The 24,088-nt window shown below is 30.5% G+C and overlaps 1 protein-coding gene and 1 pseudogene across 1 annotated transcript; one reads left to right on the top strand and one right to left on the bottom strand.

The window, feature by feature from the left end:
* Positions 1 to 5,646: 5,646 nt before the first annotated feature.
* On the bottom strand, positions 5,647 to 20,294 carry LOC142322722 (dynein regulatory complex subunit 2-like). The gene is made up of 8 exons (XM_075361796.1): positions 19,847 to 20,294; positions 19,584 to 19,697; positions 19,211 to 19,349; positions 18,653 to 18,876; positions 16,993 to 17,190; positions 11,552 to 11,746; positions 7,294 to 7,467; positions 5,647 to 5,913 (listed from the first exon to the last, which is right to left on the bottom strand). The coding sequence occupies exons 1-8, from the start codon at positions 19,985 to 19,987 to the stop codon at positions 5,647 to 5,649; spliced, it is 1,452 nt and encodes a 483-aa protein (XP_075217911.1). The 5' UTR covers positions 19,988 to 20,294.
* A 2,192-nt stretch (positions 20,295 to 22,486) lies between these two features.
* LOC142322721 (uncharacterized) lies at positions 22,487 to 23,878 on the top strand (annotated as a pseudogene).
* Positions 23,879 to 24,088: the final 210 nt, after the last annotated feature.

The raw sequence follows: 24,088 nt of genomic DNA, 5'->3' as shown, positions 1-24,088 counted from the left end.
CTATCTTGTTAAAAATCCTAATTCCTGATTATGGTAAAATACTGTTTCTTTCGCTTCTTTTATTTTAATATCGAGCTTTTTTAATTTTTTTTGAAAAGAACTTTCAGATCGTGATTGCAAACTATCCAGTACACATACTTCAAGCACTCGTTCAATGTCTTGCGTGTGCCTACGGAATGGTAATGCTAAAATAAATGTTCCCGGTATCACAACAAACTCCTTGACTATTCCGCTTGAAAATGTAGTAGTTACAACGGATACAAATTCTTCAGTTGAAGAGATTGGGCCACCCAGTAAGACAGAAATAATCCAAGTAAACACATTTATTCCTTAGAATCTCAACTTCACAAGTGGCTCATTCTCTCAATGTCCTTGAGAGATATTGATTTCTCCTACACACTCTTTTTACGGATATCGCATCCTCCTAATAAGCTGTCGAAAAAACCTCATTTTCCGTTTTCATTGTATCTTTGATAATATTCAAATGATGTTTAACGGTTCGCAGAGAAACTAGTCTGAATCATCTTTAACAGTGTACCTCATTCACTCTTATATGATTCTCCTTCTCGTCTTCCAACAAAAGCTTATAGATTCAGGTGAAATGTGATCAAATAGCTTAGTAGGTCTTGAAAGAGAGTTTCAATTGCCACAATCGTCATCAAAGAACAAAATAAGACTTTCCGTCACCAGAACGATCTGCACCAATTTATAAAAGTTTTGGGAGAAATACCCTCTTCAGCTTCAGTAAAATATTTAAGTCTTCGACTTTGTATCTATTATTAAAAGACAGTTATCTATTATTAATACGGCAGTTCTAGGACAAATATGACCTTTGACCCCTGCTCTTTACAACTGCACAAGCCTAAAAGCACAACTACAAGTCCATAGTGCAATAACAAAATCATACCCTTTTTTGGGGTCAGTAGTTCTGGGACAATTTTGGATTTTGACCTTTAACGTCGGGGAGGGGATAAAGTTTAATATACGATCACACCATATTTCATTGTATTTGATGCAATTAAGGATCAAAGTTCAAATTTGTCCAAGAACCACAGTGTAACTAACAAGGGCAGAAGAAACTAAACAATCAATTTAAAACATTTCATAGTGCACGATTAATCCGTATTTGTTTTTCTTTCGTTCGTCTTTTATAGTAACCATGTCGAAATTGTCGACAGAGCCTCGTCAGTTGCTGATAGTATTATTACTTAAAGCAGTTTCAAAATTATTATTAAATAAATTAATAATAATTGTTGATTTACGACTGCATCCATTTCTTAGGGTCTACAGGTCTTCATCATCGAATAAAATTTAAGTCGTTTTCAACCCCTGCATGGGACAAAGGTTTGTTTTCTACAATGATTATTAATGAGTGTAAATTTACGAAGAAAAAGAATGCTTTTGTATCCAAACTATTTTTTGGTATTCCGGAGATAAAATGAATCAGCTTTCTGATTTACAGACTGCTCACTGAACTTCTATAAAGGTAATGAATATTAAGCTTATATTAAAAAGGTAAGCTTTAAAGGTAAGGTAAGCTTATATTAGTCGAGAGAATAAACTTTGAAATGTTTTAACTAAAATGTTTTCAGAATAACATCGAAATGTTTCGTTACATCCTCTCCACATATACTGTCAGACAAGTAAGGAATTAAAATGTGAGTGTAGGATTTACAACAAAAAAAAACAAATATGTACATATTATTTAACTAATTTTTATCATGTCTCCAGTCAGTGGTGTGTATTTTACCAATGGTCTCATAAATAACCCTGCAATATGCAGTAGTGTTTGCAGGAATGTTGTTGCTGGTCTCAAAGTGCACTTTCAAGAACACTGCACCAGATTTCACTGACTCATTCTGATGCCAGAAATCGACCACAATAAACGGAACTTCCATTAAAAATTGTCAAAAATAATTAATTATCAAAAATGAGTAAAAATATCAGAAACCTGTAGATAGCTTCTTATTTTATTTAAGAATATTGTTTAATTCCACCATTTCTCTAAGCACCAGGTGCATATATATATATATATATATATATATACGTTCCAAGTGATTTTTGTTATAATCAATTTAGACTAAGGGTTGGCTTCATTTGCCAATGTTGAGTTAGCATTGCTCTTTCTCTGATCAGTTTCAGTTCTTCCTTTACATGCCCAATGACTCTGTTGAAAGATTCTGCAAATCTCATCAACATTACCAAGATTAAATCAATATAAAACCGTCTGTTTTTATCCTGCAGGATGGTATATGTACCAAACACCCACCGTGAATTGCCTACCTCATTTTTTTTGCTGGCTTGTAACGATAAGATAACTTTAATGTGCTCGTTACGCCGAAGGTTTTCACTCGAGTGTCTTTTCCATTAAAACCATTCTTTTACCTGATCTCCTCAAACAAATGCAACTGCATTGTTCACCAAACGTGCTTTTGTAGCTTTTTATCCTTTGCGACACCTGCTGTATTTACTAGCGAATCTTCTATGTGAACTCTCACACGGTAAGTTGTACACATCCATTTGATTGATCTCGTCAAGAGATCACATCCTGATCTCTTCACCATGTTTGTAGTAGCTGTTCTGTGTGGTGAATGGTTATGGTACTGTTTGTATTACAATTCAGTGACATCACTATGGTATGTTTGTTCAATCAAAAATGGATCCATAATGTTTACTATTTAATTTTATCATTGGATAGTTGTGACATATTGTATTTCTCTAAATCACTTACAGCTACTTCATGATTTGATTTTATAACCTAAGAATCGTAACCCAGCTATTCTATCCTGTCAGAAATGAGTGTCTTCTTTCAAGATTTATGCACTATTGGTTTCCATGCAGTTTTATAGTGATTGAATACCAACATCTTATACACTTTATTACATTTAAAAATATAAAAACAACAAAACTTTATTCATGATCGCAGTCTCCTCAACTCCAGTCAAGCTCAGGGGTTTACTGCATAAATTTAATATGCAGTCATTCTTGTCAGTCAGTTGTATTTCAATCTCACCAATTGAACACTTAGTGACTGGCAGGTTGATTGGTTTCTAGGGCATCTCTTCAATCATTTCACTGGGATCTGCTGCAGTGCTTGTGCAATATCCAAGCTTGTTGGAAATTAGCATAACTTAATACTGCACTTAACACAGATTACATTGACAGGCATTATATTCACTCAGTTACAGATGTGTGCACTATGTTTGGCATCATCAGTTTTGGATTAAAGTCCAGCAAGATCCTATACTGTATTCATCAATTATATCCACCCAAACAGTAAATTTTAGTTCAGACTGCAGCATGTTCTTGTTGGCTTTTAACAACATGAAGCCATCTAAATCTTTCAGTTTAATTTAAATATCATCAGCTATATCTTCTAACTATAACAGTTAATAGGTATTGCTATGGTATGTTTATTTATTACTGAAGTAGTATTCTTATTATCATCCATCTTAATGTCTCTGGGGAACGCGAACATGAACTTGTTGTTTACACCCTCTTGCCCCTCCCAACATCCCTCTTGTTGTTGGGTATCTTGTTGCCTGTCATTAGGTACTGCAAACCCAATTTCCATTGGCCGGGTGATAATTGTAATTCCAGAAAGGATTGGTGGATTATCATCGAGCCTGTTATTATCATCAAAACAATAAAGAGATTGGCATAACTCTTACATTTAGAAAAATAAACATAACATCAAATAAGCCATTAAAAATCTTTCATTTTTGGATGATAGCTGAATTTTATTGTCAATATTAGATAATATTAATGCAACATGCTGCATTATTAATTCACTACTGTTTAATATATGTATACTGTCTTTAAATTTCACCTTTTAACATTCCACACAAGAACTGTAAACACAAGTGATTTCACACCACATCATTGTTGGTAGTTGTAATCGTCTTCCAATAAAAATTTATTGATCAGTTGAGGTGAAATGTGATCAAGTAGCTTGTAGGTCTTGAAAGGGAGTTTCAATTGCCACCATCTTCACCAAAGAACAAAATAAGACTGTCCATCACCAGAACGATCTGCACCAATTTATAAAACTTTGGGAAAAATTGTTGTTATAACTGATAAAGTAAAAATTGATGATCAAGATAAGTCATGAGTCTCTTTGAGGGTCACACCTTATGAAGGTGTGCAAGCAGCGTATCCAGGGTTTACAGATGTACCCACCAGCTTGGTCTAGTGGTGAACGTGTCTTCCCAAATCAGCTGATTTGGAAGTCGAGAGTTCCAGCGTTCAAGTCCTAGTAAAGTCAGTTATACCAGTGTTCTTTGGTGGTTGGGTTTCAATTAACCACACATCTCAGGAATGGTAGAACTGAGACATACAAGACTAAACTTCATTTACAGTCATACATATCATCCTCTGAAGTATTATCTGAAAGGTAATTACCAGAGGCTAAACAGGAAAGAGAAAGAAAGGGTTTACAGATGTGGATAAAGGCAACATGTGATAAGATGTTGTTTGGTATACCTATGGTTCAGCGAGAGCCAGGAAATCATTTCAGTGATTGTTAATTTCATATAGTGAAAACTTCACGATATAAAGAGAAAAATAAATGTAATATAGACAGTATCCTAGCCCACCATCAGCTCAATGACTCATTCAACTAAAATTCCAGTGCTAGTTTTCATTACTACCCTCTCTTGAAGAACATGATTATGGTGATGAACTAGGTGATAACAATGATGAAGAGTTTGAAATTGAAAGAGGACTCTGTTTGTAAGGAATTTAATCAGCATGAATTGAGTGATTAGCTTGAGATTTGAAACTATTGAAGAAGGCTTCAGAATGCTTAGTGCTTCAGAACTCTTAGTATCAACACTGCATGAGAAAAACTTACTTTAAAAAGGAATGACATTATCGTACTTTCAAACCAGAGAGAATGCACTTCTGCAGTACTTTAGAAGTGACAGTGGCTTTGTGTATTGCCATAACATACCTGGTTTAATGGAGAAATTGGGAATTAAAATCTATAACTCAACTGAATGGTGACTGTACATCGTAGCTCAAAGCAAAGCTTAAAGAGTGTTCTTCTTTTTTTCTCCCAGAAAACCTTAGTGCAGCCAGTGATGAACAAATTGAACAATTCCACCAAGTTTTGAAGGTCACAGAAGGATAGTATCAGGGTAGACTGGATGTATTTATGATGGTCAACTACTGTTGGATCAACCAGCAGGATTGTCCCAACATTGAACACTGCAGGAAAAGCCACAAGCATAAATTTTTACCTTAACTGCTACTATTTGCACATGATTTGACATACATTAACAATTTATCCTTTTTATAAACAAAAGAACTTAAAATAAACAGTACATTCAGGTAATTATTTCATTATTTTCTTTTAAATTTGTATGTTTTTGACAAAAATTGGAGGGTATCCTGTATTGTAAAGTTTTGATGTGATAATAAAAAACTAGGGTCACTTTAAAAAAAAAAAAAATAGTAAGAACAAGCATAAGACCTAACTCAAATGAAAACTCATAATCATGTGTTAAGAATGATATTCATTAAAGGATACACTTAAATATATTCTTTAGATAAAGTCATTTATTATTACAACCACTCATTGATTTTCATCGCATCAATTTTCTGCGCAACTTAAAATAAAGGATTACCATTCTTGTTGGAGCTCTTTTACATATATTTTTTATTGTTTTGTGATCGAGTCACAGCTGAAGTAGCTGTTCTAGCAACTCCCTCTGTTCTAGCTGCTGATATATTTGGTACTGAACTTGGTCTTGCTAATGTATTTAAGTAATGACGTAGTAATCGTTTCAGTTGTCTATTTTCAGCTAAACAAGACTGATGTTGTAAATGCATTGTTTGTGTTTCTAATAACACTTCATTATACTGTTTCCAAAAATTATCAAGTTTGTCAAATGGCTCTGACATTACCTTTTCCTAGAACATAATAAGAAATTTTTTAAGTCATTTTATAGTTTTGAAAAGAAAATAATATAAGAAAATTTGTTTTATTTATATACTTACTACTATTAAAAGTAGAAAGTAATAGTAAAAAGTAGTAGTAAAAGTAAAAGGCAGTCTTAGCTGGGTTAAAATGCAGAGATTATTGAATTTACATAGAATTAGACTCTGTTCTTTTAATAAAAATTATCAATGTAGAATTCTTTTTTTTTATTAAAACAATTAAATTATTTCTGTATCTAGAAAGTAGCAGCACAGCAAAGGATAATTAATAAACAGAGCCCTGCATTATACAGTCAATAATATTGAATAAAATTAAATATTTAATTTCTTAAATACATAACAAAAATTAGTTACAAGAAAAAGCTACATAAAAATAAAATTAATAAATTCATAATATGAAAATAGCAGAACATTTTTAAAGTAGAATTCAAATAGGAGTGAAGAACAGAAAGTAAAGACTAATTTATTAATATAAAAATCTATTTATATATGTTGATCAAGTTAGGGAAAATAAACACTTTTTTTTAAAGTCAGTATCAGAAATAATTTGCAAAAAAATTAAACTCTTACTCTTGAGAAAATAAACAAAAAAAAGATAAAATGAAAATACTATTAAAAAAAAATAAAATTTGAACTCTGAGAATTAAGAAACTAATACAGTTCATTAAAATTGTTTCAGATGTATAGTATATGTTTTAAATTGTATTCAAATGTGGAACCGAAGCAAAAGTTTCATCAGATTAAAATAACAACAGAATTATTTCATTCAATGATTGAGACAATGAATAAACAAAAAATTTATTCCAAAATAGATTTTACGTAATTATGTGATTTTATTTGTAATCAATTTAAATTTCTAAAAAAAATTATTCTTGTATTTTTTAAATCGTCCGTTTAATTACTAATTAAAAACCTGTAATTTAAACATTTTTTTAATTAAAAAAACAACAAAAGTTGGAACACAGTGGAAGTATCTCTTTGACAGTCATTAATTACTGACAACTAGTGTCCCAGATAGTAATACATATATTAAACATTACTTTTGACTCTGGTAATTGATAGACACTTCTACATTTTTCTTTGTTTTAAATTTTCACTTCTTTAATTCAGTCATTGTGAAGCTCAATTTTAGTACAATAATAATCGCAGTTGTGTTTACAGAACTACTAAAATAATTTTCAGTTCTAACATGCATAAAGTTTTAGCTTAAAATTTCTTCTTTTACCTATTAAATACAAAATCATTGTTTTAAAAATTGGGATAAGAAAATGAATAATTTCACTTTTAATTATTAAAATAATAAGTAAATATAGTTTAGAACTTAAGGAAAAAATATATAACAAAATGATTAACCTCTGCCTCTTTTGAATCTTCCTCTTCTTTTACATTTTGTTCTTGATCATTGACTGGAAGGATGGGTCCTTTACAATAGCTAGGTAATACTTTTTCCATCTGCGTTAAATATTTCTGACAGTTCAAATTAAGTTGTAATAATCGCTCACCTTTTTCTGTAATTTCTGTAACTTTCTGAAAACAATTTAACCATTAAATCATTTTAATATTATAAGAGAAAAGGTGATAATATAGGTGTAATTATTTTACAACTATATAGATTCTATGAATACTGCTTGAAAAATTAATAGAAACTACATTAATTGAAATAACTTATGAAAACCTAGGTTCATAATCTCACATCATTGACATTCTCTTTTACCACAGAAAATTATTTTATATATTCTTAAAGAATCTTTAAGAAGAAAATTAAAGGTAATTTACTTAAAAGGTAATAAAAAGTCTAACTTAAAAGGTCTAGTTAAAGGTAATTTACTTATGTACTGACAATCGCTTCTTCAATTCTCTTCCCATTCATTTATCTTTCCTTAACTTTCATTTTCTTTATAGGACAGGTAAGCTAAATATAAGCTAACAAAACTAAAAACATACTAACAAAATAAGATATCACTTTAAATTGTAAAATTTTCTTTCATAACTATTGTCTGATTGTATATATATATATATATATATATGTATTTGTGTGTGTGTGTGTGTGTGTGTGTGTGTGTGTGTGTGTGTGTGTGTGTGTGTGTGTGTGTGTGTGTGTGTGTGTATGCGTGCACACGTTTCCTTGTCCTGTTTCTATAATGTGCTTTGCAATAACAAGGGAGCTTTAAACACATTGTTTGTATTTACAAATTATGCAGTTACTTTTGTTTGTATTTCATATGGAAAACATGGTTCTCCAAACAATATTCTGTTTTCTTGTGTATTTGTACTTTTGGTAGTTCTTGCAGTTGCCACAATTTCACTTCTTGTATTTCTGTAGGATTAATATCTGGGTGAAGGTAGTACAGAACTTACTTGATATTTGAATTTCATGTTTCTGTACATTTGGTTATCCCATTATTAATCTCGGCCATGATACTCGTTACTTGTTTTTTTTGTTTTTTTTAAACTTTATGATGTGTTAGTTTTTGTGTGTCATCAAATAATTCTTTGTTGTCTCGTATATTTTTACACAACCGCCCAAAAAGGAGTGTAATGTTTTTAGGGTGTATGTATGTATGTATGTTTGTTTTTCCACCATAGCAGCTCAATGGCCGAACTGATTTAGATGTATGATCCTGCACTGGAAAAATTACATTATGGAGAATGTCATAGGCTATATAAATATGTATATATGTTTGTTTAATTGTAACTACAAGGCCAAAAAAAAAAATCATATATATGATTCTAAATGGATAATTGATAGTATTTTCAGTATATATTTATTTGTATCAAAAATAGTTGTGTTTTAAGATCTGCTACAATATTGAGTGAATGAATTACAGTAGTAAAAATTGATTAATTTATTTTATAATTATTATTGCTGTTGTTATTTATTGTTTATAAACATTTAAGAAAAAATGCCTTCACGTTTTGAGGGCAAGTCTGCAATTCCTTTGACTAATGAAGCCATTCTGACTGGTATATCTTTCTGGATTTAGTTGGAGTTGGCTATATAGTTCTTTTATTTTTTCTACTATTTAATTTATTTTGTAAGTATACCATCCATATATATCTTCTGACAGTTTTTGTGATGTGGTTTATCCAATTTATCTCTTAATATATTTGACAATGTATATGAATGAATTTATGAATCTTCTCAGTTTTATTGTTCTAAAGAATTTACATGTTTTTATTCTTTATCTGATTTGTAGTTTTTTCAATATTGTCCACTTGATTATCTATTGGTATTGCTGTTGTGATATATACTAGTAATCTGACAGTATATTCCTCGTCTTTATATATTAAATTGTTTTTTTGTTTGTTTCCCCTACAACATTAATCTTCATGTTCCTACTGTAGTGGGGTTACAAAAAAATAAATGCTCTCTTGCAAGTTGTCTTGCAGTGTTGTCTGGATACAAATCAGGAGGGGTCTCCCCCCAGATAGTGACATAATAATTCTTACAGAATGTTGAATGTAATATTTTCAAGATATCCTGAGTGGGGGGAGAGGATTTGAGAGGAAAAAAGCTAGTTAATATATACCCCCTTCTAATGTGTATCCAGACAAAGGGAGAAACATAAATATGGTTTTTTTTCTCCACACCACAACATCCACAATATGTGTAAATTTTACTATTATTATTTCTTTTACTACTTTTACACTTGAAAACATTATTTCTTTTATTACTTTATTCTTGATAACCATTCAATAACAAAAGCTCATTAAATATTCGATAAATAAACAAAAAAATCATAAGTAACACATAAATAAAAACCAATTAAAAAACACAGAGTATAAAATGTGGAATTTAACGTCAATTAATTCAAACCAAATGAAAACTAAGAAATAAATATAAGTATTAATAAATGATAAACATACATAAATAAAGAAATAATTGCAAATCTATTCATAATGTTTTCAATATAAAACCAGTTGTGCTATACATGATACTTCGAACACTAAAACCTAGAGTGTGTCTGTGAATATTGTTGGATCTACAACCTTACAAGTATAATAAAAAATGTCAACAGCTATAATGAGCCACAAATTGACAGGCCAATAGAGACAGATAGGCCAATGAAACTCAAAAGAATAATTTACAGCAATCACAAACAACAAAGGACACCAGATATACAATATTACGAGGCACTATTCAAGAGAACTCCAGAAAACAAAATACAAACCACACAATAAATAGCCAAATAGAATAAATTGAAAAAATAATAACCCACTTTCACTCACTAAACTTTATAAAGGAACTACTAGACGTGTGCTTCACATTTCCAGCTTCTGTTGCAACAAAATGGCATTCAGCTGTATCTTTATATGTGTTATATAAACACATCTTTTTAAGCACATCAAGCCAGGTGACCAGACAAGAGAGTTTCAGCTGTGCGTAAAGATGTTAGAAGACAATATTATACTCTGCCATTAACATGGATTCAAAATCTCATGCGTAAACATTATCCCAGTACTAGAAAGACCTTAACAAAGAAGTCCTAACGGTAATTTTAAAAGCAGAGAAGATGATTCCAATAATGACAGCATCTACCACTTACCTGTGGAAATGGATATCTATCTAACTTAATTATCATACATCTGAGAACAAGTCAATCACTCCAACAAGTGCAAATAGCAGAGGAAAGAGAAAAATAACAACCAAAGAAAAGAACATACATACCAAGCATAATGAAAAAAAGAGAGAATAAAGACACCACTGACAGCAGAATATGACTAGGTAGAGGAGATAGAATAATCAATGCAGATGGAAATCAGTTAGAAAAAAGACCTATTAGAGCAAATGACACCTGGACCTTCATCCTCCACAAAACAAATATACATGTGCCAGCTGGATCCCCAAAAACAGACTACCAACATACTGCAAATTTGACCACAGAGACCATTACCACATCATCTACATCTCATCAAAATCAGGAGAAAACCATGTCAGATAGAGACAGAGAATCACAAAACACATGGGAGCAATCCCTGTAGTGGGGGTGAAAAAATAAATTTTCTCATATAATAATTTTCAAATTAGAAATTCAGTTTTAAAAATATTTCTGAAGAATATAGCACTTTCATCTGTATAAAGTAAAGCTAAAAAAGCAAAGAATAGAACCTTTGAAATATGCTGTAAAAGAATTTTAAGAATTTGTTAAGATATATTTAAAATGAAAAGGTAAACAACAGAAAAGGTGAACACTGAAACACATGAACATGAAAAGCATGAAAACATGAATGTGAACGTATGAAAAATTCTTGCTAAAAGAAGAAATGGTCTAATATGGTATTTACCCAAGTTATTTTATTAATGAAAGGGAATGCAGTATTTGATTTTAGCGAATAGATTGGTATTAAAAGATTATCACTTAATAGAAAGGAGTGGAGAAATGTAAGAAACTACTCAATGATAGCAAAAACCCAGAAGATAATGTATTGAAAAATTCTCTATGTAGATTGTTCAGTGTTCATTACTATGTGGACTGTTACTTCTATTCCAAGCTTGGTCTTATTTATATTTTTCAGTTCCTTACCACAGGCTTACTATCCATCTCACTATCCATCTCAGGCTGAAAATTATGTGGTTAATTAAATAATTTAAAATTAAAATAAAAATTACCTCAATAATATTAGTACTTGTAACAGACATTTTTGTCAGTCTTGTATGAGCTTTATTATTTTCTTTAGTTACATTATTTCTAAATTCCTGAAATTTTTCCAGTAAGTAACTTTGTTCTTTTTTTAATTTTTTTATTTCTTCATCACCTTCTTTCTGCTTTAAGACTAACTGTTGTTTCAATATGCTAATTATATCCTATAAAAAAAATATATTGTACTATAAATGTAATAGTTATACATTTAATGAGAAAAAAGTATATATATATATATATATATATATATATATACTTTATTTTTTGTTTTGTATATATATATATATACACAATATTATACCTATAAAGAGAAAGAGGGTTTTTGTTTGTTTGGGATAAACAAAAAAAACTACTTATTTAAAAAATTTCCAGAACCTTCAAGATGAAAGTCAGAGATATTACCACTTTGCCTTGGAGATTGGTAGAAAGGTCTCCGAGATGCAAGATCATATTGCAAGCAATATTGAGCTTTCTCCTGACAAAATGTTTATTAATTTTATGTACTTAATGCCCTTTAAAAATAATCAGTTTTTAATCTTTAGTTATGAATCTCTGCCTTAATATTTATTTAAGTCTGCAGTACACGAAAAACATACTAGGAGTTAAATTGCTGCTGTTTATTTTAAAGGTAAAAGTTAATTTCATTTTAATCTTTATGCAAAGTCTCTATATAGCTTTCAATGAACCTGTGACTTTACTTAATCTATTTCGCTTGAGTAATTTATTTCCCTACTAGACCAATTTTTATATGCTCAGAAAAAAAGACATAATAAATTCTGAGAATTCTGAACAATTATCTTTTCTCGTGGGAATAACATGTTTCATGTTGTCTCAAATTCATCAGAATCTAGATTATGTAAACCATAGAGGATGTTTTCACAATTCATCTCTGGGAAAGGAAGTGATGGATTTTCATCATTATCTAACTGAATAATTATTGTTACCTATCAGATTAAATTAAATATTCCTAGATATTAGAAAAAAAATAACAACTATCAATCAAAAGTTTTCATGCAGGTAAGCCAATTGATCACTATAAAATTGGGTAGTCATCAGCATAAAATTAGACATCAGTACCTACTTCCACGTTTCAGCATTTTATTAGATTACAAATATTTTCTTTTACATTCCATGACTTGATAGAGTTTTCCTTTTAAAAATCTTAATATTAATGAAATTTCACTGACCAAATTATAATTAAAATTATGGTCTAAATTCCAAATATTTGTGATCATTACTGCATGGGATTTAGTAATTGAATAAAATATATTACAACAAATAAAGGGTGTGAATAGATTTTTAATTTTATCACATTTTATCCACAAATACATAACAATAAAATACATTTGAAGTATATTTTGTTATTAATTTAATATTATTTTAGAAGTTTTATAATTCAATGGTTAATAAATTATAGTTAACTAAAGAAATATTAAGTAAGAAATACAGAACATGATATATTATTTGAAATATTTTTGTTTATGAACATTTAAAATAAGATTTTATACAATGTTTAAAAGAAATATTACTTAAAATAATGTTGTTTTATCCTTTGAACTTTAAAATAATAGTTCACAGAAATTATACTTTTTTTATACTATTAAGTAGTTAGATTGTAAAAAAACAGTGTCCACATCCCATATTAAATAAAAATATCTAATTCATCAAAATAAAAATATTATAAACCCAAATATATCATTAATTTGTAATACAAATTAAAATGATGAAGTTACAAAAAAAATATTACACAATCTTTTCATTTAAATATTAATATCCATATAATAATCCGGAAGTTTTAACATCTTACAATAAACAATTGGGAGAGTGTAATGTTTATGATCAGACTTTTAATGTTTCCCCTAAATTACAACTTCAAAAAAGTCAGATCGAGCCTCCACAACGTGAGCCTGGATTTTTCTGGAACAAATTGAAGAAATGTTTCGAATCTAACTAAAGAAGCTTCACAACTTCATCTACCATCAAGTCACTAGATCACATTTAAAGTTAGTTACACCACAGCTGACCCCTTGACAGTCATGATAGGTCTTTTAAGGAATACTCCACTGGCTGAACCAAGCAACACCAGAGTTCAGAGAAGACAGCATTTGGATACAGTGGGCTGCCAGTTAGAAGATAACATGCAACTGGAAGCATTGGAATGCCCTAGCACTGCACATATGAACAAGAACAATAAAAAATCAAAAAAATTAAACAGAAGCAATCACTTACATTTCCATACACAATGTAAACTCACTCGTGCAGACTGGTAAACTAAAAATAATAACCAACCTAATGGATTAACACAAAATTCTCATCATGGGACTGCAGGAAATAAGAAACACTGACCAGGAATCTGAACACTGACCGATCTCCAAGAATATCAACACTTACCCTTAAAGCAACTAATAAAATCTACACCATAATAAACACCTATACCTCCACTAATAATAAAAACAAATTTCCAAAAACTGCAAAGAAACAGAAATGTTCTGAGACCTACTCAACCAAACCATAAATAACGTCCCCAAAAATCATGTTAAACAACTAACTGGAGATTTCAATAGTCAATTAGGCACAGAAAAAAGATACTGCCATATCATTGGAAAATGGTCCACCCAAAAGAAAATAAATGAAAACAGACAGACACTCATCGATCTCCGCAGAAACACAACCTAACCTCGAAATCCACATATTTCAAGAGGAAACCTCAAAAACTCAAAACCTGGAAACACCCAGGAAAATAACATTTACATTAAAGGGAAATGGCAACTAGATCATGACTTCATGGACAAACACCACCACAAAGAGATCTACAATGTAAAAGTCCTCAGAGGAGTAGACACAGGTTCAGATCACTACATAGTCAAAATTAAAATTAAATTCACTCCCCAAAGGAAGCAACAAAACAAAGCCCATAAAACTAAAAGAAAAATGGAAAGGTTAACTCATTACCTAACTAATCAAGAATGAAAATTACCAAAAAGCAACTGAAAAAATAACAATCATGGATAAAATCAAAGACTTGGTCAACAACCTTAAACAAATTGCAGAATCAGCCCCAATAAAAACCCATAAAAAGCATCAATGGTGGAACAGTGAATGCGACAAAACAGTAAAGAAGAGACATCAAGCATGACTATTACACCAATTCTAAAAATCAAAAATATCCTTACAAAATCTACTAAAACAAAGAAAAGAAACCACCCAAACTGTAAGGAAAATAAAAAGGCAACACCATAAAGACACATTGAAATCAATAGAAGAAGAATTCAACAAAACGCAGTTAAGAGACTACCACAAAACTTTCAAAAATATGAATCTCCAACTCTACTAATGAAAGATGAAAACCATAATCTGGCCCATAACAATAAAGACAATGTGGAAATCCTAGCTAAATATTTCAACAAACTCCTAAATTGCAAGGAAGTGATAGAATTCCTAAACCTCAAAACCAGCACCCCAATAACACCACCAGAAAACTCCAATCCTCTCACAATAAAAGAAGTCTGCCAAGCACTGGGTGAGATGAATTACAAAGCGCAGGAGAAAATCTGTAGAGATCTGGAAATATGCAGGAAAATCAGCAAAAATTGCCCTTCATCAACAGCTTGCCTACATCTGGATCAAAGAAGAACTATCAGAGCACTGGAAGACAGCCCTTATCCACCCACTACACAAAAAAGTGGACAAAACAGACCCTAACAGGAGAATCTCACCTCTAGACTCAACATACAAAATCCTTTCAAGAATCATCCTCAATAGGATCACTAGGTTTACAACTCGAGAAAGAACTAAGAGAATACCAGGAAGGTTTCAAATCCTGGAGGAGCTGTCCAGACCAGATCAAGAGTCTCAACAGAAAAAGAAGCAGAAGCATGGTGATAATGTTTGTAGACTTCAAGAAAGCATACAGTTGCATCCACAGAGAATCCCTACTAATAATTCTAAGACACCTCAGCTACATCCCAAATTAATAGACATGATAAAACCGACTCTCACAAACACTAAGTCAAAAGTGAGATTCAAAGGTGAACTCTCAGAACCATTTGAGATCAAAACATTACTGCACTAAGGCAATACTCTCACTGCTATTATTCAACTGCGCTCTGGAAACAGTAATAAAGGGATTGGCTGAAAAAATTTCCTCCAAAAATAAAAATAGGCCAAAATATCAAAAAGAACTGCCTTGGTTCCCCCGACGATTTGACACTGCTAGCAAACAGATATTAGAAATTCTAAACAATGTAAATAAAATTGGCCTCAAAATATCATTCGAAAAGACAGAAATTATGTCCCAAAAACCAACACAATCAAAAAGTAAACGTAAAAGGTAATAAAGTCAAAATACGAGTAGTAGCCCAATTTAAATACCTCTGAAAATTAATAACAAACAACCTAAATAAAAAAACCACAATCCAAACAAGAACAAACTAGCTTAAACACAAAAATCAACCTGGTACACCTACAGTAAAAAATGTATATCCATAAACGCAAATACTACAACAAAGTTATATAACCAGAAGCCACATAAGCAGCAAAAACACTCTTCCACCTGAACAAATAATCAAAGCCAAATAGACTCTAGAAAATCTAAAGAACTGGAAGAACCTGCATGAACAAAAATTATGAGAAAGAAGGGCATTGGTGGATTGTGCCCAACAAAGTCATAGTGTACAAAGAATTAAAACCAATCACTGATACCATGCATAAGTGGAGACCAGGATTCTTTGGACATATCATGAGAATGCAAGATTCAAGACTTCTGAAACATCTGGTACAGTACAATCTTGACTCAAAAAACACCCAGATAGAATGCAGATGGATCAGAGAAATATGAGAGGATATGAAAGAAATTGGCCTTACTCTAGAAGACATCACAGACAAGATAAAATTAAACGAAAAAATTAAGGACAAAAACACTCACTTCATTCACAAGAAAGAAACTCACAACACAAACATTTTCAACGCCAAAAAGGGCACAGAGATCGAAACATATGAAAAAGTATTTGGAGGATCGCAAGGTCCAAACACTGCCTTCAAAGAGACTTGGATAATGATCTGACTAAAGTGATCCATATGATCATAAAAGATGAAGAAAAAAACAGTTGGGAGTTTTTTTTGTGTCATTTTAACACAAACATTCCCACTTTTGTAAATAATTTTACATTTTACATTTCTTGAAAAACAAATAAACCAATTACATGATAATTTAAGTTAATGTCATGCAGAATAACAATTAAATGAACATATTAAAGATATAATACATTGTAGAAACAATAAATGTCAAAAACATTGATTAACTTGACATTGCAGAAGTGTACTGGAAAATAATTCAACATCAGTCATTATACGTAAAAAGCTAATGTAGGTAAAGGAAAAGAAGTCATAAGGAAAAATCTGTAATACTTACAGAATACTTATTTATAAATTCACAGTGTTTTAGTAACTCAGCAGAATTATTTGTATCTCGTTCACATAATGTATTGTAGTGTACTTTCATTGGTGCTATAGAATTATTATAATCACGAAGTATTTTTTGCATTGTCTGCCATAACATCTCCAATTGTGAATGTTGAAACTCCTCAGATTTTTCAATTTCTGTTAGCATCTGTAATTATATATCATTAGAATTTTATTAAATTTAACTTAATATACATTATACATATATTTTTATTGAATGTAATGCATGACTTCTTCAGTTATTGAAAAATATAAACTTTTTTAACAAAAAACTGAATCAAATTTTATAATAAAACATTTTCAATTACTTAACTTTAAAACATTCAATCTGTATTTGCGATCATCTTCAGTGACTGGTGCTGTTTTTCTTACCCTGACTAGTTAGTGTATCCCAATTAATTAGTGTTCTCATCCAGCTGATCAGTATTAGCAGTTTCTTGTTTTTTTTTTTTTTGATTAGGCAGACACATATTCTAAAATATGGATGAAAAAGTGTGCTGGATCAAATTAAATCCATTCATTTTGTTTATATTTAGATTTATTTTTATTAATTTTATATAGAAGTGTGTCGGTGACTATGTTGTTATATCATTCTATTGTGCTAGCTATTTTAGACTGCTGAAATTTTCTATATGATCTACATATTACATGCATGTGTAATATTTTCAATTATTATTATATTACACAATTATATTAAATTGTGTAATAATTTCCCAAGAATTTGCCAATTTCCAACATCCTATCTGATACTTTCATATAAAACAAACACATATAGTCATCAACAATAATCATGTGCACAAAATTATATGCTGGCACAGATATGCCGATGATACCATTTTATTGCAAGAAGGTAACAAAAGACAAAGTGAGCTGTTACCAAACAAAAAATGCAATTATTAATAAACAACATTTTTTTTAACAAACAACAACCTTCAATGCACTTTTGTTGTATAATGAAAACCAACAATGACAGACAATTAATTATTTTAGTATAATGGATGAGTTAATTAACAAGTTTTGTAGAAAAAATGTAGACTTTTCAAAGATTAAATATTCTTTTAATACAGTTCTTTGAGATTTCCAATTTCTGCCTTATAAAAAAAGACAAAAAAAAGGCATATAAGAAAAACTAATCACTAATGATTAGTTGCATCACTTCTAGTCATACTTGCTTAAACATTATGAATGTGATAAATAATGATCCACACATGTATCTAGATCACATCCAGCTCATGCTGTTTATGACTTATTCTTGTAAATGGCAATACTAACTGTTTTATCCTATTCATTTACACATTCTTATTTTATTTATTTACACATTACTCTTATTCATTTAGCCATAAATGGGCATGTCCTCTATCAAACTATTGCTTCCTATGGAAATAGATTAAAAATGATATATAGTATGGATATGATAAGTGTGAACACACCTTACCTGTTCCATAATGCAATTTTCTTACTGTATCTCTTCACATAAAAATAACTTTAAATTAACATTCTGAAACACTTCTAATACAAATATTAAACCTAAAATCTTATATTTCTTACTTGGAAAATATTTGAATAAGCAACAAAAAGAAACTAATTAACGTAATTATTAATTCACTGACCTGATTACGTAGTTCATCTTGTTTTGCTGTAAATGAACATTCAGCACCTTTTTGTTCTTTCATGTGCCTTTCGTTCATTTCAAAAACAATTGCTTGTAAATGTTCACATCTACGTGCACCATCATTTTCAATATGAGTTCGTACAGCTGCTGCTGTTTTTAACATATTTTCTCTATCTTTTTTATACATTTCAAACAACTTTCCAAGCCTTTCTTCATGTAAACCTTAAAAAAAATTCTTAGTGAATTGCAGCAATATCAAATAAATAAATATTTGATATAAAATTTTAATTGTGTAATCTGAAATGAAATTTAAAAGCAGTTTTATTTTTGTCTTAAGTCATCATGTTATTATTTATTTTGGAATTACTTGATGATTTGTTTTCTTTCCTAAACTAAATATTCTTTCCTAAAGCCTCACTAAATTTTGTCTTTGTCAACAGAATACAAGTAAAAATTAAAAATTTAATTTCATGGATAGGATTTTTCAGAATTATAAAGTACTATTAAAACATAAAAGTATACCCTTACTACATAGAACAAAAAATTATATATTTACCAATTATTTTTCCAATAGATTCTGTGTGAGACTGGAACATCATTGCATACTGTGTCTCAGCATCTTCTAAATCTAATAATAGTGTGTCAATTAATTTATTTTTTAATGACAAAGTTTTTTCAAATGATTTCCATAATGCCTGTAACAACAAATATAACATTTTATAATTATATTTTGTATATTATCATGTACTAATGATACATAATTAAATACTTCTGAAATTAGTTTTTTTTTATATATATATAAATTCTTGTTGTAATTACAAAATTAATTGTTATGCTGCATACTTCATAGCATCATTTAGCTCATAGGATTTTATTCCAATTAAAATGTGTAAACTTTAATTGTAAAAGTAAATCTTTATTTTACATACCTCCATATCATCCTTTAGTTCTTTGCATTTGTATTTTCGCAGCAAATGTCTCCATTGTTGATTAATTTTTGCTGAGTTTAACCTGATAAATGCTTCCTCGTGTTTGAGTTTATTCTGAAAAAAGATTATATTTAATATAAAGGAATATTTATATCTTAGTAATATTTTTATTATTCAAAACTTGTAATAATATTCATTATTCATTGTTTTTGACTGAAATGTATGTATTAAAAATCAAGTATAAATAATTATGAAAATTAAACCTTCATAAAAGTTGAAATTAGTTGCTCTTTCCGTCTTCTTGCTTCTTCTTCTATTGCAGCCCGATGCTGAAGATAGCGAATCTTCTCTTCTTCTGACATTCTAGCCAGTTTACTTCCTTTTCCTTTTTTTTTTGGACCCATCTTTTCAGCGTTGACAAATAGTTTTCTTAGTCACCACTTCTTAAAATTTTTAAGTTAATTATCTTTTGTACTTAATTATTCCTTATGCTAAATTCAAGAAAAGCAAATGTGCTGTACTTTAGTTTTTCTGGACAGTCTTTGGAAGCTGCGGTAAACGAAATTGTTGTAGCAACCGTTACTATGGCTACGTATTGTAAATGCTGCCAACATAATTTTTTTTTTAATTTTTCACTTATTTTCCTGAATATAACCGCTGAATATATAACTGCTGGTCTTTGATGGAGAGTAGATTGGAAACTAAACCAATTTTTTTTTTGTTTAATCGCTCTTTTAGTATTTTCTAATCTGTTAAAAAATTAAAAAAAAAAACAAAATAGAACAGGAATAATTCAAGTATGATACAGTTTTATGAATATGATGTTTGAGTATACGCCAAAAAAATATTATTAAGGTTTTAATATTTCTAATGTTGATATACAACCCTTTGTCATCGCTAGACTAGTTAATTTCTTTTTCTACATCACGTTAAAGTGAATCTTTGTTCATGTTTTGATGATATAATGTTTCGCCTCTTTATATTAGAGCTTAACTAAATTTTTTTTTATCTCACTAGCAAGTAAGTGCTATTTCAAACTATCAGTGTAAAATTTTTTATTTCCTTCTAAATTCACTTCTTATCCTGTTTAACAACTGTTTGTTCAAGGGTTTCAATTAAGGCATATTTTCTAAGCCATCAAATTTGGATCACAACCCCATGGTTAAGCATTATTAAAAAAGTAATGACTGTAATTTTCGTTAATGGTGCCTTAATGTTGCTGGTGTGGCTCAGCAGCGTCTATTTTTTTTTATAACTTCCGGGATCGCCGTTAGGTATTGCTTCAGAGGATGAGATGAATGGCAATTTTTGTAGCATGTGAAAATACCATGCCTAACCGGGATTCGACGGTGTCTAACTTACAAAACAACAAGCCGGAATGATTGTTCGGTAATTGCCGAACCCTGACATTCAACACATATATATGAAAAGGTTTGCCCTTGCTTCATCATTCAATAAAAAACATCTAAATATAGTGCAAAAGCATAGGGTGAATGGACCGTAGTTACCGACCACTTCGAAAAAATATATAAAACTAAGATCTTATCATTATGTTTGTGAAAGTCTGTTCAATCAATATTTACTCAAAACATTTTAAAATGTAGGGAAATTTCATTTAACAGTCTAATGAGAGTTTGGTACTCACAGGGAAGTTGTGGGTTTGGTACTCCTGGCAATATGGCGGCTGAATGATTGTCAGAGGTATATGTATCGAAGGTAAGGAACTTAGAGGAGTTTTTAATTCCTCTTACACCCACTCAATATATTGTCATTTCAGTGTTTCTGAGTGGCTTTATATACTGAAAAATTATGGTAATTTAAAATAAATAACTTTTTTAAATAATATTAATAAAACAAATCGTGCAGCACGGTCGGTTTGTGGATGATTATTTTCTGCACCAGTACCCGACCAGCTGGTCGGAGTAGTGGATCTTGTTGATTACTTCATTGTACGAAGTAAAGGAAGTATTGAATCACGAAAAATTTAGGTTATCAGGTTTCAGCGGAAATATCAATTTTGACCCATGCCTGAATCCATTTTTACTATTTAAGGCGTGACGTCTGAACGTACGTATCTCTCATAACTCAAAAATGGTTAGCCGTAGAATGTTGAAATTTTGGACTTAGCACTGTTGTAACATCTAGTTCTGCACCTCTCCTTCTGATTGCAATCGACTGTACTAAAAGTGTGTCCAGCTATTAATAATAGCCCATAACAAAAAAGAGGTACTTATTTTCATTGGTACCAGAGTTATAGCCAAATAAAATTTTAATTAATGAAATATTTGGATCTTACGAGCGGAAGGCACATCGGTTCGAATCGGCTTATATACATATATTTTTTTTTTAATTTAACTATATTTATTATTAATAATTATTAATCTCTGATTGTAAAAAAAATTACAATAAGTAATATACAAAAATAACAATAAAAAAAAATATGAAAAAAATCAGAAGTTATGAAATAAAATTTTATTTACTTTTAATTTTAAGTCAAAAATTTTTACAGGGTTAATAATTATTAATAAATCAATATATTTAAATTAAAAAAAAAGAAAGTTAAAAAATATATATGTATATGAAGTAGGATTCTAACCAATGTATGGGTTATGGATATGACAATTTCTCACACCACATAACAAAAGTAATATATAAACTAATTTAAAATGCTGATACAGACACCACAAAAAATGTGGTTTCCACCACAATGTAATTGTGTAACTGTCCATTATATTAAAGAATTGGAGGATCATATGCCACTTTTCAAATGAAATAAGTCTAAATGAAGTGCAGTAAAAAATGTGTATATGTCATTTAATAGGCGTACAAGGAACTCATGTGATATCCACATCAGATTTTTTTTGCTGCTGTTATTTGGACTGGCTTTATTATAAAAAAAACATATGACCCTCACTTTCCTAATACATTACTTCCTCGTGCCAGTATCCGACCAGTGGTCAAGTAAAGAAAAAAGCTCCTTGGGTGCCAGAAAAGGTCCTTCAGCAGTTTTAACAAGTAATGTAAGTAGGGCCCAGGTGTTATTTTTTAATTTTAATGAGCAGTTATAATAAGTATGCATATTTAAATTTTTAAGTTACGCAAAGTTTTTTAACTAGCCTATTGTTCATTTTTTTGCAGGAAGAAGAGCTTCTTTGTCTCTGGTTAAAGGCAATGGCTCAACGAGGAATTCCAGTCGAACCAAAACAACTGGTTGATGCTGTAGAGGAAATATTGAAAAAGATGGGACGCCCAGCCCTTTCACTGAGGGGAGACTCTGAAGGAAGTGGTTAGAACTTTTCTTCAAGTATCAACCAGGTTCTCTTCGAAAGCCAGAAGCTCTTGAGATTGCAAGATTTCTAGTTACTGAAAGAGCTATTAAAAAATGGCATGATGATTTGAAGCAGCATATTATTGAGCAAACAGGAAACACTGATTTGCTTAAGGATCCTAGTTGAATCCTAAATGGGGATGCAGCTGGGTTCCAAACTAACCCTGTAATGTCATTAATAACTGGTCCTAAGGGTTTTAAACATTAAAGATTTATATGAAGTATGAGGCAGAAACAAGAAGTGTACAACGGTAATGGTGACATTCAATGCTGCTGGTAATATGGCACCTCCTTGCATTGATTTCCCCTATGAAGGAATACCAGCTGAAATAAGTTGAAATGTTAATCCTGATTGGTCACAAGGAAGATAAAAAAAAGAGTGAATAACTTCACCAGTTTTTTATGGATATGTAGCATATAGTTTGTTACCTTTTCTAAGAAATAAAAATATCACCTTTCCAGTTCTGTATTTAATTGATGGTCACAAGTCCTATATAAGTTATGAAGTTGCAATGCTCTACAAAAATAATGATATAATTTTATAACGATTGCTCCCCAATGCCATGCATATTCTGCAACCAGCAGGTATGTCTGTTTTCAGACCTATTAATTGTGCTTGAAAAAGATTGTTTCTGAATGGTAGAAAAAGACTGGAAACAGAGTTGTTATAATGGCCAATTTTGCTCCTTTGATACAAGGTATTTTGCAGAAGATATTTGAAAAATGTGGGATTTACCAGTTCAATAAAGAAAATATCAACTACAGCAAATTTTTAAGTCATGATTCTAGAGCAGTTGACAAACCATGCTAGTTCAAAACTGAACATTTATTGTCATCCTCTTCACACATTCAAGAGTTCTGCAGCAGTAGTGAAGAATGGTGTGGAGACGAATCTGCAAAACAGCTTTTTTATGTATGGAAGAAAATTAAAAACTATATTTTGTCACAAGACAGTTACATATCCTAGCTCTAATAACCTTGATGTTACATCAAGTAGTAACTATTCTGACCTGCCTCAAGAAAAGCCTACAGAAATTCCAAGTACTGTAAATCTTGAAAAGCCAATTTCTATCAACCACTAACTATCCTGATTCAGCACAAGAAATTTCTACTGAACTTTCTACCTTAAATAACCTGTTTGATTAAGCGTCCTAACATTATGCAAGATAGGCCTATA

The sequence above is a fragment of the Lycorma delicatula genome, chromosome 4 (genome assembly GCF_047948215.1).
Source record: "Lycorma delicatula isolate Av1 chromosome 4, ASM4794821v1, whole genome shotgun sequence".
In the NCBI taxonomy this organism is placed as follows: Eukaryota; Metazoa; Arthropoda; class Insecta; order Hemiptera; family Fulgoridae; genus Lycorma; species Lycorma delicatula.
Note: the sequence above shows the minus strand (reverse complement) of the source record. Positions and strands in the feature narration are given on the sequence as shown.